Raw genomic sequence first — 17,524 nt, 5'->3', positions numbered from 1 at the left:
GAAATTTTTTTAGCAACAGGATTTAAGATTGTGGTGGATCCAAATAGTGTGGTGAATACCCTCTGCCAAAGGATTGAGATGACTTGGCCACTCTTCTTTCTCCCTTCCCCCTTTCTCATTTTGTTTGTTACTTAAATAAATGGCAGAGCCCTCCTTCTCATGATTTTCTCTACTTTCTCTGAAGCTCACAGCAGCTGCATGGAAACAATAGCTTCTTGCATCACACAGAAATTTTCTACCAGAACCTTCTACAGGTGTTTTCAAATGGTACCATTTGCCTTTCATGATTCACCCTGTCAAATAGTGTCTTGTTGTTCGGGTTTTTGTTTTAATTTCCCTTACTTTACAATAATTTATTTAGTAAGAATATTTACCATTACTTAGTTTATTACAGAGCTGCCAACTGTTGCTCCTGGTTAGAAGTCAGAAGCCTTTATTCTCATACAAGTTTAAAGCCTGTATTTTTCCCTTATCTTATCAAGGTTCTAAAAGCTCAAACCAACAAGAAAACTTTAAGTAATACTTTAATTCTTGTCAGTGTTTGATGAAAGTTTATTGTAACTTAAAAATCATCAGGTTGTGATTTATATTCACCTCACCCATCACCACCTAAATTCCTACCCTACTGAAATGTCAAAATGAACTGGGAAGTTCAATTCATAAAAGTATAGAAGAACATGTAAACATAACCCAAAATTGAATGAGAAACTTGGGAGTATTCCAAAATCTAAGTATGCATTCAGCTCTTCGAATTGATTTCATTTCCACTGCCTTCTTCCTAGAGACAGAGATCCTCATCACTGCATCATTATGCATGCCTGCATCTCTAGCAAACATTTTTACAGATCGGTCAGAAATACACCTCAAACTCCATATGTAGTTCAGCTACAAGGGGAAGGAAACACTTCTTAGTGCCTGCAAAATGTGCAGCACTGTGCAACAGAAATTCTAGAGCCAAACTCTGCAAGAGCACAAGTATGTTACGCACCTTGCTTCTAAAGAGACAAAGCCCACACTCCACCTCCCTCCACTCACACATTCAGTGTGTTCATCCATTGAAGGCAACTCTTAACATACTATCCTGTAAGTAACAGAAGAGATGAAAACATTCACATCTTTGATGCCTGGGATTACAAAGAGCTTTCAGTGCCTAATGGGAGCCATGAGAAACTCAAACTTGCAGTTGACAAAGCTTCAGTGGATTATTGATAACTTGAAAGTGAGCACCATTCCCCTACATGAAAAGCATGACCACCCACTCATAAAAATGAAGCCGAAGTAAAAGATTTTTTGTTATCTGCAAGTTATCTGAAGTCACTTTGTTAGTGCTTGGGACTGGACAATTAGTTTTACAGTGTCGGTGTTGCAGAAGTGGCAAGGAATGCAGCAGACTGTTCCTACTACAACTCTGAGAAACTTAAAAGCAGTTTATGTCTGATGCAACCAAAACTGCCACTAGGTAAAAACAATAAGTCATACTGAAAGCATATTATTTGAATAAAGCAAAAAAAAAAAGCTCTACTACCACATCCAAGCCTTTAAGCAGCAAAACCTCTCATGCTTCTTTCTCAAGAGTCAAATAAGATGAAACTCAGTGCTGCTAAACAAGACTCTATTTAAAAAAAAAAAGGGAAAAAAATGATCAAGTCAATTACTAAATCTAACTCATAAATCACATTTTTTTAAATGTCACTTGAAGTTTTGGTTAAACACACAGTTTTACGGAGTTATCTTCAAGAACCTACTCTTGTTAACTAAGCAATTCTAAAATTAACTTGGGTTCCTGGCAACATGAAACAACTGAATTTAGACTGTAATAGTAGAGTTGTCAAATAGAGTTGACTTCTAGGTGTGTTCTGCTCATGTAAATGATTCAGTGGACTACACACATTAAAAAAAATAATAAGCATAAGCCTGATAAATTCATTCTCTTTTCCAGGAAAGGTAATTCCAACGTAATTTTTCACAGAGCTTTATTAAATTTTGTCTAACAGATGTAAAATCTAGTTTTACATATTTAGCAATGACCAAATTCAAAGAGAGCAAAATTAACTCCACAGAACACTTTTTAACAAGGAAATGGCAATACCCTCTTTGTAACACCCTCCCAGAGAACCACTACACCCTCCCAGACAGAAAAAGAAGGAACAGCATATATGCCTGTACATACACAATATGAACAGGTTTGAGGATATAGCTAACAGCAGTTTAAGACAATCTCCTTCCGGATGACCACAGTTTTAGTTCTCTGCTCTCCCTCCCTTTCCTACAACACATCTAACTAAAAACTAACATGGATGCAGTGGACAGACAAAAGCAGCCAGACTTAAACATCTTAAACAGCTGTGGAATCACACCAACAGTCAAAATTAACTGTAGCTAACTTAATTATGATGAGTGTCTAACAGTCTTACGTAAGTATAAAAATCTCTACCAAAACACAAGAAAAATTGACCCAAACAATATAGTTAGGACCATTTGTTTCAGTGTCTTTGTTCAGTTCAGTATTGATAACAGTTTAAATAAAAATCCAAATACCTAGTCACAGTAAAACCTGGAGGTTTGGAATACACAGCTGCAAGCAAATTTTTAAAAATTACATGAGAAGGAACTTTAACTATTCCCTCCAAAACCATAAAAAGACTTCCGAGAAGACAGAAGTAGGAAAAGTGGAAAACCTACACAAGATTTCAAGCAAGCAAAAAGAATCGTTCATACACCTGAAAGCTTGTTTGTGTTTTTGAAATAGATGAACAGATGTAATAAAAAAATCCATTACAGTTCCATAAAATCCTTCTACCCTACATTTAGAAATACACACTGAAAACATCTATGCTTCCAAATAATTTTAACTGTGCTGCCGAGACATAATGAGAAATTGACTATTAAAAGCCAATGTCTTCTTAAAAAGTCTTCAATTTCAAATTACAAACATTGTCCTGCCTGAACATATATCTTGTTTACTACACATTCTTACTGCTGGACAAAGCCAAGACTGCTTGGTAGTCCTTACTGTGGACTTTTGTATCTTACTTTTTGTACTACATTAGAAATTTAACTTAACTGTGAAAAGTTAACATAAATCTTTAATGTATCAAAAGTCATTGAATTCTTTTCCGCTACGGACTAAACATACTGTGAACAACTGTAGAGAATACTACATTTTAGTGTTCACCATGAGCTGACCACAGCATTCTCTTCCTGATCCCAAGTCCTGTCATACAGTACAGTAAGGAAGACAAGATAACTCAAAAAAACAATAGTATGGGGAAAAAATAAAATAATTTAAAAAAAATTTAAAAATCACACGTTATGATATACACAGTAAACATTTACTAAGGAAGAACTTAAACAAGAACAAAAAAATGAAGCGAACTTACTCCATTCTGTTACGTATTCCTCAAGCACAAAAAAAATCAGTGGTACATTCTACAGCTCAAGCCAACAAATATGCTACACATTTTGTGCTCCAGGAAAGGAGCTCCCCCTTAAAAATACTTCATATTCATTTCTCTACATTGTCCTACGGTAAGTGAATGTATTAAAAGAACTCAAAAGGCTAATTTATCTTCTAGAGCAAACATAAAGAGATACTTTTGCAATGACATTACTCTTCAGTCAGGCATGACCTCTTCCCAATGATTTATCATCTCTTCCCACCTCCACAAAGTAGGAAGCCGTGCTTGGTGCCATAGCAGCACAGCAAAGTCTTCAGGTCATAAAGCTGTAAGACAAAAAGACAAGTAAAACTGGGCCCAGTCAACAGGCCGTCATAGAAAGTGGGTGGAAAGAGCAGTAACTTTACTCGTCAAACAGAAAGAAAGGATAGATTCCCCCACAACATGACTAGAAGGGAAAAAATACAAGCTGTGTAACCTTTGTAGCCACATAGAGCTCTAAAGACATTATTGCTGGTATGTAATGCTGTATTAAACACACTTATGGAACAAAGTTGAGAAGATTCTCTGAAGATTAGGACTCAACTCTTGTCATTCAAAAGCTATTTATACAAAATACAGAAGGCCTACATAAATATCTGAGAATCTGTGAGTTACAGTGAAAACCTACTTATTGCGTTACAAAAACTGAACACTTAAAAAGTGATTTCAAAAAGGACACAGAAAACTTAACATACCCTCCTGGTCAGGACTTCTGTAGATACAATCCCCAGAAACTCTAGATGTAACAAAATGACAACCTACATCGCATCAGTAAGCCTAAATGCTGGACCCATTAGCTCGACCAGCAACAGCAGAGTTGAAGCCCTGTGTGTGATCTGGCCACTATAGAAGGACAAAGACACATTGTGTCCATACGGCTTGCACAGGGATTAAGTAATTGAGTCAAATGATTTAAATGTGGTAACAAAAAATTCTTAATCACAGGGAAGGATCAGATGTATGTCACCAAAGGAAAGAGTAAAAGCACATTACCATTTAAATCTATCCTCAAAAATTTGTAAATAGGGTGACTATCCAAACCTGAACACAATTTTTATAGCATCGTTATACCTTCCATCATGCTATAAAGTCCTCGTTGCTCTTGGGAGTTATACGTAAAGATCAAGATCATCACACAGGACTATGCAGAAGACAGAGGATGCTACGGACCTCTCAACTCTGAGAAACGACAATTTCACAGAAGTTGAGCTTTAAAGAAAAAAATTACAGCCCTGACCATTACAAAAATTTAGTCTGATTTGCGTTTGAAGGTGAAACAGTTATCATGATGTTTTGGCAAGCCTAAGGAGAGAGGAGCTGCCCGTGGGTTTTTGGACTAGATGGATTATCTTCGACCGTGACCAGTTTCAGCTGCTTCAGAGACAAGTGAAGAAAATTCTTAAGTAGGCAATTAAAAACAACACAGCCAGAGGCAAGATTTCTTCCTACCTCCCGTCAGTTAGAGGTTATTTACACTACAAACTCAGGAAGAACAAAAACTACCTTTTACAGTTGTTGGTGTATTCTTCTAATTTTTAGTGTAAAACTGGACATTCCTACCATCCTTCTCAAAATTCTGCTATGCTTCTAGCCTCCAACTCCACTGGTAACAAGCTCCTAGTCTATTCTCCTTTATCAGTTTTAAGTTTTCTCCTTCAAACACTGACAGCTCTCCTGTTCTTATATTATGAAAAAATGGGCACAAACTCATGATCTTTCTTTTTTACATATTTGATGGTTAATCCCTAAAAATTCAGCATTTTCCCTTTCCTGGAAGTTCAATCAAATCTTCAGTCACTCTTCCAACCACAAGAATGTCCCTTCTCCTCATGCCTGTTATATTATTTCTGACACAGTGAGACCAGGATTGTATTTCCCCCATGCCCAGGCCTCAAAATGAGCAAATATATAATTAATTTCTCTGTCTTTCTAGGTAGTATTTCAGATCTGTAAAGACAGACAGAATAAGAACGGCCTGAGGAGGAAAAGGACACAACACAGTTGGACAGAAAACGTAAAACATCGATCAGCCTACTAAAGGGCGGAAGCACATGAGAGATTTACCCTGTTTCAGCAAAAGACTGAATTTATGGGGGGGAAAAAAGTGAGACATTCTTTCTCCAAGTAGTTATATAGGTCTTTGTCATCATTAACGAGATAATGCACAAGAAGTGAAGTGCAGATAGAGGTGCAAGTTCACACGTAAAGCGGTGGGCTATGAGTATTTGAATACAAGGAATTCACCAACAGACAAAATGCCTGTATTTAGACCTCAACAAGGACGATCTTCTGGTCAGGAGCGTTACAGCAGGACTCATGGGTTCCTTCTGGCTCCCTCCCCACTTCCCTAAGCTTCCCTGTGATAAGACACATTTTTCAAGACTGGAAATGCAGTCCATCCTTAACAATTCGCAACCTAAAATGAAGGCATTCTTTCCCATTTCTAAGATAGATTACCCAGGCATATTTCAAGCAACATACCTGACTTATACTGAAATAAGTGGTAAGTTTCAGTATCAGAAATTATTATAAAAAGCTGAACCAAGCTGACCACTTAGTGCATTCTCATGTTACATGAACATAACTAGTTATTCCAATTGTAACTGGAAATATTATCTGCAATTCTAGACAACATTTATACCAATGTTTACCCACTGAGAAAAAACAGATACACAGCAAGCAGCTCTGTAGCATCAGACCTTGAAAATGTTGGGGTTTATCCAAATACTGGTTTTCATGTGTTTTTGGCCATGATTTCTAACAATGGCTTTCATTTGTACAACATCTATTTTCTATTCAGTTCTGTAAGAAATCTCCAATGAAATGCTTAAGCCTAATTAGAACTTGTCAAAATGACAGAATACGTAACTTTTCTTTCCAGAATGTTCTGGACTCATTCTCACATTTATTGTGTTTTGCATGTCTTTGCAATTTTGTTGTAGTGACAAGTATGACGTCTAACATTGATGTTTCACCAAAAAAATGCTTTTCTGTTACGTTTTCTTTTTATTTAAAAAAAAATTGAGTTATCTGGAATTAATAAAACTCTGTATTCAGAAAAGTGTTTAACATAACTGGTAGACAGATGGGAAAAAAAAAATGCATACTTTTTCACATTACCCCATTCACAAAGTAAAACTTTATTCTTCTCTGGATTCAGCAAATAAGGAAATTTTAAAGAACTACTATACCTACCTCTCAAAATAATACTTAGTTTTAAAAAAGGACTCCCTACAGACAAGACAACATGTAAAAAGAAAAAGCCCAGACCAACACACTGCTTTCTCCAGAAGTTTCTTAAACAGCTTTAATTGTGCTTTCAGCCAGGTATGACATACAGCCCTGATTCTACCTAGGATACAGCTCTGGGTAGGGCAGATCCGGGTAGCTCCCTGTTACCGAACAAGATCATCTTTGAGGACTTCCACTTCATCCTGGCCATGCATTTCCTCCACACCAATACTGCTGGGGTCACAGATCCCTCTGTGAGCAACTAGAACCCACTAGTCGTGTGGAAAACCAGCACATCCAAGTTTTCTACTTGTGCTTAGTGAATCAAATCATCAAATCAAATCAGAAGGAAAAAAAAATCATTAGCCACACTGGATGGGAGAGAGTGTTTGTAGGAACAACACAGTTGACAGAGGCACAGGCAGCAAGACCTTCCCCTTGTTAGAAGCAGCTAGGTCAATTTCGATTGCCTGTGCAACCACAGCTCAGGTTGGAAACATACCTTCTGAGAGGTAACACTAGATTGTGTTGGCTGTCCTTGGATACCTTTCTCAAAATACTTCCCTCCACATACCTAGGACAGTTTCTCCCACAGTTTAATGGGAAGAGAAAAACACAAAGCTGCAGTGGCCTCAGTCAGAATCGGGCATCTCCTCTTCCAGTCCTAATGAAAAACAAGCAAAACTCACAATAACCAGGACCCACTAACTGCTATGACACTGCAATCTGGTTGCTCACAGAAGGACCAGGTTAACACAAATGACCAAATAGTGTGAGCAACGGCTGTGAAGGTATCCCCCTAGTATATTACTCATATGTAATATACTTAATGTGCTGCATCATATGTGTAAGTGATATAGCAACACACATAAACGATGAACGGTACTGAAAATGAGTGTTGCTACATTCCAGAGTTACTGTCCTCACTTCTGACAGTGAGCAGAACCCTGCGGGGGCCGGGGGGGAAGATAGCAAAGCATTCTCCTGCCTTATTTTCCAAAGGCATACAAACTAAACAGTAACATTTATTAGAAGTCCACACAGAACTCAGGAAAACAGATTTACAAGTTGCTTCAGTGAGGTTTTCTAAAACCCCAGACAGAGATCTGCAGGAGTTAGGCAAATAACTGCCAGAGCTATCAGCTTCTTCATATGACACACAAGCCATTAAGCACAAATTGAGGGGTTAGCTATAATATAGTGTCCAGCCAACACCGACCATTATTTTATTGTAGGGTTGAACTACAGTATGGGACACAAGAAAGACAAGCTGCAGAAAGCTTGTCGGCTGCTTGGTTCCTGCCTCATGACAAAACCATGCTAACTTCAGTGCCTTTGACCTCCAGATCTTTCTTCCCTTAGAAACATCTGCTTATTCTTTAGCAAGCTCCTGAACCCTGGAGGAAAGAAAAAAAAAAAAAAAAAAAGACTTTCCAGAAAACCCCAGCAGAACCCCACCCCGGTTTAGCAGGCTTCACAGACCTCACAGAGGCTGAGAACAGATGACATATTCCCACTCAAATTAAAGAGCTGAAGTCACAAGTGACCTGACACTGATTCAGCCAGTGAACTTCCCATTTCAGTTCTCTCCTACCGGACAAATATGAAGAGTTAGCACCCTAAACCTGACACACACGCCTCCTTTATTCACGTGTATTTCTAGACAGTGCCGTACATCCTCCTGCCAGGAGATGCTGGGCAAGATGAGAAACACTGGATCCCCCACCGCGAAATAACAACCCATGGGCATAAACAGCAAGCACTCTTCTTACATTTTAATCGTAAGGAACATCTGAAATAATAACATCAAGCTTTTCACCAAGTAATGGAAGTGTCCAAAGGCATTTCTGTCAGGGCATTTTTTTCAGAGCACGGCTCGTATGCCAGAGCAAACAAGAAGTTATTTCTTTACAGTAGAGGCCTTTCCTCTCTCCATCACCTCATCCCCTCCCCTAAGGCCCTCCCACCTCCCTGCCAAAACCTCCCCGGGCTCTCCTCCCCACCCACGCCCCTCTCCCCCCAGGCCCCCTCATCACTCCCACCCACAGCAACCCCGCACGTCTCACCGCTCGCCTCACACCTCTCCCGTTTTCCCCTCCCCCACGAGCCCACCCCATCCCCGCTTCACCCCTCGCCCTCCTCCGACGCCTCAGCCCCCTCTCCACGCCGCCTCCCCGCCCTGCCGCAGCCTTCCCGTCCCCGGCGGCGGCCGCCACCGCCGCTCGCGCCCCGCGCAACCGCCCTGCGCCGCCAAGCGCGAGCGCTCCCCTGACAACCGCAGCGTGCGCCAGGCCCGGCCACTCCCCGGCCCCGCGCACACAATGGGCCCCGCGCGCAGCCCCATCCCCACCTCCCTTCCCGCGCCGCGCACCGGGGAGGCGGCGGCGCCCGGCCAGGGTCTGCGGCCGCTCCGCCAGGCCGGCCCCTGCCGCCGGCCCTGCCCCACTGACCATCGCTGCGCTTGATCTCCACGTAGATCCCTATCTGGATCTTGCCGAAGTTGGCCGCTGCCATCGCTTCATGGGGCAGCCGGGAGAGCGGAGCGCTGCCGGCCGCGCGCACAGGGGGCGGGGAGGGCGCGCACAGCAAGCGGCGGCGGCAACGGCGGCACCGACCGCGGCGGCTCTGGGAGGGAGGGGAGGAGGGGAGGAGGGAGGGACAGGGAGAGGGAGGAGGGGGAAGAGAGAAAAGGCGCCGGCCGGATACAACGGGCGCTGGGCGGTGCTGCGCCTGCGCGCCTGCCGCGGCGGGACCGGCTGCCGGGGGAGGCTGGGGCAGGCGAGCTGCTGCGGCCTTCGTCGACCGTCCGCCGTCCCCTTTTCCTCCTCCTCTTCCTCCTCTTCCTCCTCTTCCTCCTCTTCCTCCTCTTCCTCCTCTTCCTCCTCTTCCTCCTTCTGCCTCGGCGGAAGGGCGTTCGCGGGCCGGATGGATCCCAGCTGCGGGGGCACCCGGTGTCCCCCCGCCGCGGCCTGTGGGAGCCCCGGCTGGCCCCCCCCCTCTCTTCCCCGGGGCGCCGCAGCTGTTCCCGCGCGGCCGCCCTTCGCGGCACCTCGGCCGGGCTGGCTCAAAATGGGTGCCCGGCGGCAAAGCCCCGCTCCTGGGCCGCCCTGTTGCCTCCCCGCCCTTCCGGGGCCGGGGCCGCGGCCGGGAGAGTCTGGTCCCAGCCGCAGGCCGCCTGTGCTAGCCTCTGCCGCTGGGACCTGTCCCCGACTTAGAAACACAAACGCCCGTCTTTTTGGCACCAGATGGTGACTGAGCTGCTCTGAAGTTTTAATGTAATAGCTTTATCTACCTACTGTCTCCTCATATGGCTCCCGTGTGCCAAGTAGAGCAGCTTAGAAGCGTTCTTCATGCTCCCCAACCTGCCAACAGCTCTGGTCCAAGGAAGGCCACGCTGTCAACAGCATCCATCTGTCTTCACTTCATGACTGCCACATGCCTTTATACAGCTTAAATAAAAAACCAAAACACACTTCGTGTTCCTCATTTCCCTATAATGACTCCTGTGCCTCAGGCAAGCCGCTTTGTTAAATATTGTCCCTTGGGTTTCTCCTCCGAGGGCGGCTCCTGACATGATGAAGCCACCGCCGCTTTAAAATTGTCCTTCCTGCACAGCTTCCAGGTCACCTTGAGCGGCATCACAATAAATACCCCTAAACACATAGCTGCTTCTTCCCCAGCAAAGCCAGTCTACTAAAAATAACCCCCCAATCCATGCATCAATGGGTAATACATAATGACACCTGACACCGCACCCCTCCAGAGCTGCGCCCTCCCACCCAGCCTGTCACCCTTCTTGCCCCAGGTCTTGCCCTCACCTCCACTGTTGGTTTCGTACTGAAATCAGTGTGATACCTGGCAAGCCAGAGTCAAGAAAGGGTGGCTCCCGATGCCTACAGGCTTGAAATATATATGTACATAGAGAGGAGCAGCCCTGCGCAGAAGGACTTGGGTGTCCTGGTGGATGAAAAGCTGGACATGAGCCGGCAATGTGCGCTCACAGCCCAAAAGGCCAGCGGTATCCTGGGCTGCATCCAAAGCAGCGTGGCCAGCAGGTCGAGGGAGGTGATTCTGCCCCTCTACGATGCTCTGCTGAGACCCCCCCCCCGGAGTCCCGTGTCCAGCTGTGGAGCCCTCAGCATGGGAAAGACATGGACCTGTTGGAGCGGGTCCAGAGGAGGCCACAGAAATGATCAGAGGGATGGAACATCTCTCCTGTGAGGACAGGCTGAGACAGTTGGGGTTGTTACTCTCTTATCTTTGCCCACCTTTTTTTTTTCCATGAGAAATTTAGGTCTGAACCACATGATTCATGGAAGGCATTGCTTACTATGGTTACGGTGGGTCTATAATACTACAGGTATCAAGATATGTCCACCACTCTGGCTTTTTAGAAAACACTAGGAAGAAATATCTCTTTGAAAAAGATCTAATGCAAGTAATACCATGAAGAGTCCAATGCCATTAAGAAGGCCTCTTCTAATTATGACAGAATTAAAGATATGCTCTTTGTAACCTATAGATGTTTTTGAAATAAAACCAAATTGCAACAAATGTTTTAGACTTACATAAGAATTGGGCAGGGACTAACTTTGAATTTAAAAAGAAGTTTCTTCTATGCACTATAATTCCACAGCATTTCAATGGCTTGAACTGGACATTTTATAGTATTCCTTTTACACAAATACTACCACATAAACATAACTTTGATACTTCAGCTTTGTTTTGGAGAAGTAACTATGACAGACTTGGATAGCCATTGATTGGTCTCTGTTCAACTGTTACATTTTTGATCAACTTAATTAAACTTTTTATGATGTTTTTATGTAATGTAAAAATAAAAACATCCATATGCTAAGATTAGAAGCAGAGTAATTGAAAGTAATCTCATCTGAAATAGTTACATAAGAAACAATAAATTATTTTTCATACTATTTGCTCTGTCTATTCCATAAAGGTTAAACTGAAAAATTTGAGAGGTAAATTACATCTAATTTTCTGGAAAATTATTTCATTCCTGTTGCTGCAGAAATAGATGATTACTTTTACACACAAATCATCCCACTGAGGCAAAGAAGGTGTATCTTAAGAACATATACACAACCATAAGTATTTACAAAATCAGGTGCTACTCTAAAATAAAATAGAACTTAAATACATATCAAGCTGGAGTTTATCCCAAAATCTTTTAAATACTTTGGCCTCAGTCCAGCAAATCATTTAAGAATGTTCTAAACTTTAAATACAAATCTGAAGATGACTCATGAAAATAAGACCCAAGATTATTATTTTGTCGTATGCTCCGTGACAGCTGAGATTTTTGTTACTGTCATAAAGCCCATATGGAGGTTTTCATAGAGCAAGTCAGCAATGACCAGAAAATCACTTCTGTGTGCCTAGAAAATGAACAGCAGTAATAATTAATATTTTAACAGCAGTAGTAAAAGCAGTAAATAAATGCAAATATTTTTTAAATATGGTAAAATATTATAGAAATTTTTCTTATGCAAATAAAGATTTCTAATAGGTTCTGGGTTTTTTGGTTTTTTTTTTTAAGCAAGTGTTGCTCTTTTTGAAGGAAAAGCATCTGAAACTATACTCCTGAGTACCAGGTCTTTCTTACCTAATGTTCTAAATAGATGTCTCACAGGTTTGGTTAACAATACATATTCAATCCAGCATTAAATAGAAGAACAAAAACTTGTGAGGTCCAAAATTTAGTTATACATTTTTAATCGAGATATAGGAAAATTTTATTATATAGAGTATTCCATTTTATTGGCCCACTAACATAGACTTTCTCTGACCATTTTTTAGAAAGTATATTTGTGGTTTCTAAAATAATGTTTCCAAATTCCCAGAGTGGTACACGTCTACTTTTCATGTACTGGTACATAGTGCTCTTGAAAATACAGACAAATAATAAAATTACTGAAGCTTTTGCAGCCAGTTCAAAACCAGGGCTGCTTTTGGATTAGTAAGATATCAAAAATAGTGGAAAATGAACATGCACCAGTAGTGTTTCAGCTGTTAGCAGGAATTCTTCAGTTTTCAACTCCCTGCATTTCACACAGACAAAATAATATTAATTACAATTCTTAGTTCATTGTATCTTGATGTCCAAATCAAGTTATGAATATCAGCCTACCTCCTTGATAACTTAAAAGTCATTGATTATTAAGTATTTGAACCGTTTCACAGTGCTAGTGAATAAACAGGATTAACCATAGTACACATTTGTAATCATACTGATATGAAATGTTTTCTTTTTAAATCTCGACTTGGAAAATATTTTTCTAGTTGCATGGATGCAACTTGTATTAAATGTACATGCAGGGCAGTCAACAGGCAGGTTAAAGGAAGATGTGGTCACTTGTAATATTAAAAAAACAAAAAATCATCAGCATATTTATTGTTGTAAAAAGATGCCACCATAATACCATAGCTTCTCAGGTCATCATGAGAACCTGTTGCAGTATACAAAAAAATTGCAAAATTATCATAGATTGTTTCTTCCACTCAAGAATCAGTAAATATGCCAGAAGCACCTGAAGTAGTTTGAGATCCCCGTTGCCCACTTAGAGTGAAAGACTCTTCTTGCCCAGTTCAATACCTTTGTGAATACAGTAACAGCTGAGCTCCTAGATCCCTTCCTGCTCTTTTTTTCTTTTAAGCACCTCTTCATCTCTATTGTATCGCTACTTGAAACTACCCCCTGCTGGACACAGCACTTCATGAGTCACAGCACTGCACAATAGTAGCAGAAAGTGATAAAATGAGGAGAACGGCCTTACTTATAGAGATAAAATATTTTCATGGATTTCTCACTGCTTTATTAGATCTGAAAACCTGATTTTCATGTAGCTACCTCTGAATAATAAATTATTGTGCTATTCATAACTTTGTGTAGCTGCCTTATCCAAGAGTCAAGATGTTTTAAACCGGGCACTCAAAGTTTCATAACTCTGCCTTCCACAAATGCATTCAAGATCCCATTGCATTAAACGTCTACAAGTTCTGCTGGTTATCTTCAAGTGAAGTCATGACTCATCTGAGTAACAATGCTTTGGGGATTGTAATTAACTAATTATGTATTACAAACAACATAGTTAGGTTTTCCTATTTAAACAAGTATGTCTAAGCATAATAGCTTTCTCTGTATTAGAGAATGCAGGTGCTGAAACTTGCAGTAAAACTCAAACACACTTGTCGCATGTCCACCTTAATAGAGCTGTCAGCGAGCTGCCGGTATTCTTGCCATCATGAGCATTGGGAGCAGCGTTTCGCTAACAAAGCAAATGTCAGCAAAAGTTTATAACTGCTCTGCTGGTCACCTGTGTCATCCCACAGCACTCTGATAACTCCTAACATGGCTTTTCTGGTCACCTGTCCGTATGGTCCCCAAGTTTTTCTAAAAGCCTCTCATTTGCATGAAAAGGGCTGAAGAGATCTGTTTGTATGGTTTTGCAATTCTAGTTACTTTTCTTTTATTACTTTGTTTCCTTGCGGCTTCTCAAGGTAATTTAAGATCCTGCCTTATAAGCATCCTTCTAGCAGTATGCATAGGGCTGGCATAAAGGTGCATGATCAGGCCAAAGATAGTAAGAAAATGTGAGGCTTACTGACCTCTGCTGTTGTGAAGAGCATCACACAACACAGCAGTTTTGGTACGCTTCTGGTTTGCATGGCCACCCAAAAATGTGGAGAAAAGTAATTATTGAGCAAATTTGCCCCTAAAGCAAATGCAAGTATACAAATAAAGTTGCTCTTTCACTTACTGGTTTATTATTACAGAATGAGCTGAACTCCTAAAGAACTTTTGCATGTAGAAAAGTGCAGCATTGCTAGATACTAGATAAAGAACCAAAAAGTGAAGAAGAGTGGGAATGTATTCCAGTCTCTTCAAAGCAGAAGACATGAGAGAAACAAAGTACTTTTGGGAAAAGCATGCCTCCCTCTCCTACCATATCCTTCACTCCAGATCTACGTGTGCAGCCACAGCGACACCACCTTTTGCTCTTGCCTGTATTCGTAGCATCTTCCCTGCATTCACTGTTAGCAGGAATCGAAGCATAGGCTGGATTAGTCGTAACATGTAGCTAAGGCTAAAGTGACCGTCCAGAAAAACTACAGTAGTTCAAAAATCACAAAATGATAGAAGCGCTGAAGAATAACAAAGCTGGATGTCCTTATTGCAGTAGACAGCGGTGTGCTCATTATGGCGTTGGCATATACGTTATGTATTCTCCTACTCACTCCATATGCTGCTGCTGAGTGACTGGCCCAAGGCAGCTATGTATCTGGGGTCATACTTCATTATGCTTTACTACTGATTCTATGAAACACAGGCAGAATTTCTGCTAGATAGCAAATAGCTTCAGAAAAAAACACGAGAAAAAGAAGATGAACCCCTGTCCAAGCCTCTTGCTGCCTACAGGTCAGACCAGAACAACTGTACAGCAGATATTTAGTCTTCATCCTCCTCTTCCTTCTTTCCTTCCTCCCTTTTCTCTCTCTTCTCCAGATCTTCAAGGGAAATCTCGGAGGGATTATGGTAAAAGAGCGTTCCAGTCAGGCTATTCAACTGTGTGATAAATACACATTTCCTACATCCTTCTACTATCCAATGTAACTTTTCTGTCAGAAGGAAATATCCTATGTCATATTACCTGTGAAAATAATTTTAGCATGAATGCATCTACCTCGTAGCTTAATCTAATAGTTACACCCCATCTTTGCACCACCAGTAAGGCTTCTGCAGCAAGTCATGTAGACGTATTCTGCCTTGTAAAAACTGAATGGTTTCTTTACTTGTGCTTAGAGGTTATTCTATAGCTGTCTATATATATCTGCATCATTAGCACACAGTGTTAGCAAACCCAAATGTTCATACCTGAGGTATTTTAGTCTTAACACACAGTGTTTCAGCACATTTTTATGTTGACATTTTAATGCATGTAGATTGTCAATGTGCTGCTTTATTATTTTACCTCTTTTTAATGCCCTGTGATAAATCTGGTGTAACATCTGTGTAATTAGCTAGAACTACATTGCACAATGGTATGGCAACACCCAAACACGCACTGGGCTTGGTAGTGCACCCAGAGGACAAGGAACTCAGCCCTGGGTATGCCTGTTGCTCAACATACAACACAGAGGTGAGAAAAACACAAAAAGACCTATGTGCAGTTTCTCAATCATGAGACAATCAGGACCTAAATTCAAGCTAAACTGATATTCTAAAGGAAGACAGTGGATTTGATTCCACATATCCTGGAGATAGAAAGTACTGAAATAAGTATGATGATACAGCAGTCCCAAGCTTCCTTCTAAGCACTAGCACAGACAGTAGATATCCTTCTGCTAGTACCATGATTGGGCAAGTGGAGCACATTTCTAAGTATAAGGATGCATACTTTTATGAAGTAAAATGTGTGAGGCAATTTTTAAAAAAATCAAAGTCACTAAAACTGCACTTTTCATCCCTGCCCTCCTGCAAGAGAGAATTTGGTGCAGTTGGGTGCGGTTCTGTTCCCTGTGTTTTTCCATATAATAAACTTGCATCAAACCTTGTGAAACAAAAAGAGATAGTAAAAGTTGCTATGTAAAAAAAAATCACTACTAAATGAAATTATTTTCTTAAAATGCAATTGTTGTCTAGTAATCTGATTAAAACAGATGTTTACTCTTTCTTGAGAGATTCCTTGGAAAAAAATTTAAAAATTTCCTTGCAAATGTATTCATGCATGTTTTTATCTTCATTAATGTCAGAGGAAAAAAAAAACAATTTGAAAAGATTTATCAGCTTTTATACCCTTGCAAATCTCACTGTATTTCCTATCCATTCACCTTGTAAACTAGACAGAAATGATATATGCAGACTATTCTGATCAGTTGTGCATTTGACAAATTATGTTGCTTGCATTTATCATAATAAAGATTTTCAAAAGTATAGTAAAAAAGGCTATTTATGTTTAGGGACCTCTTAGGAGTTATGAGCACAGCAAACCTAATATTTTGTCCTTAAAGTAAAACAAATCCTAGACATTGTAATTACTTCTTGTAACAACCAGAAAAGCTAAAAGTTATAAATGCCCAGTCTTCTATTGTAAGCCAGCCCATAGGATATTTTTCTGTACAATAAATAATGGGGTATAGTCAAACTGTGTTCCTTTTTCCTGTGTTTCAGAAATGGTGACACTTATAAAATTGAATAACCCTATTGTCTTCCAGTCCACAGGCAAATGTCTTACCGCTTCTTACTTTGCCAGAGCAATGAGAAAGAAATACTGTGATTGGAAGAAATTACTACAGTAACTTCCCTGTCATAGCAGATGTTAACCTCAGTACAGTTTCAGCTGGACTGCTGCTTTAAGATTACTTGAAATCAAGGATTCCTTTACATTTGATGAGTAGGAGGGCAACTCACTGAAAGAATACAGGCTCTTTATGCCAGGTGCCATGGATAGACACTGAAACTCCTACCCATTTCTGAGAAATAAGCGGCACTGGAAAGGACTCCTTGCACAGACATCCCTCAGGGTCAAAATATAAATGGGCTGAGGTTGCACTTTGGTGTGGAAGGGCTCTGGCAGGCATCAGTACTTGGCCAAGTCCTTTTCTGCGCAGAGGAGGTGGCAGAAGTTCTGGGTTCCTGTGAAGCTGGATGCGCAAAATCTGTCACGCTGAGCTGCGGACAGAGGCGCCTTGAAGAAGACTCAGAGCTTAGCTGAAAGGCATGGCACGGCTGCGGTCAGAGACAGCTGCGGCTGTCAAAGGAGGTGAGCTGTTTGGAAATACCAGCATGCCTCGACACACTGTGAAGCGAGTGTACAACCTCTTTCACCTGAATG

General features: G+C 41.1%; 1 protein-coding gene across 3 annotated transcripts in view; it reads right to left on the bottom strand.

The window, feature by feature from the left end:
• Positions 1-9,265, bottom strand: part of KIF2A (kinesin family member 2A) — a gene marked incomplete at its 3' end in the record, with an annotated part of 59,905 nt that extends 50,640 nt beyond the window's left edge. For all 3 annotated transcript variants that reach the window (XM_082013077.1, XM_082013078.1, XM_082013079.1), the window contains exon 1: positions 9,122-9,265. In XM_082013077.1, the coding sequence (XP_081869203.1) occupies positions 9,122-9,185 (64 nt within the window). In that variant the 5' untranslated portion in view covers positions 9,186-9,265. The remainder of the gene's footprint in view (positions 1-9,121) is intronic.
• Positions 9,266-17,524: the final 8,259 nt, after the last annotated feature.

This window comes from Phaethon aethereus (genome assembly GCF_964289735.1).
Source record: "Phaethon aethereus genome assembly, chromosome: Z".
Classification (NCBI taxonomy): Eukaryota; Metazoa; Chordata; class Aves; order Phaethontiformes; family Phaethontidae; genus Phaethon; species Phaethon aethereus.
The sequence above is the reverse complement of the archived record's forward strand: the minus strand, read 5'-3'. Positions and strand labels throughout refer to the sequence as shown.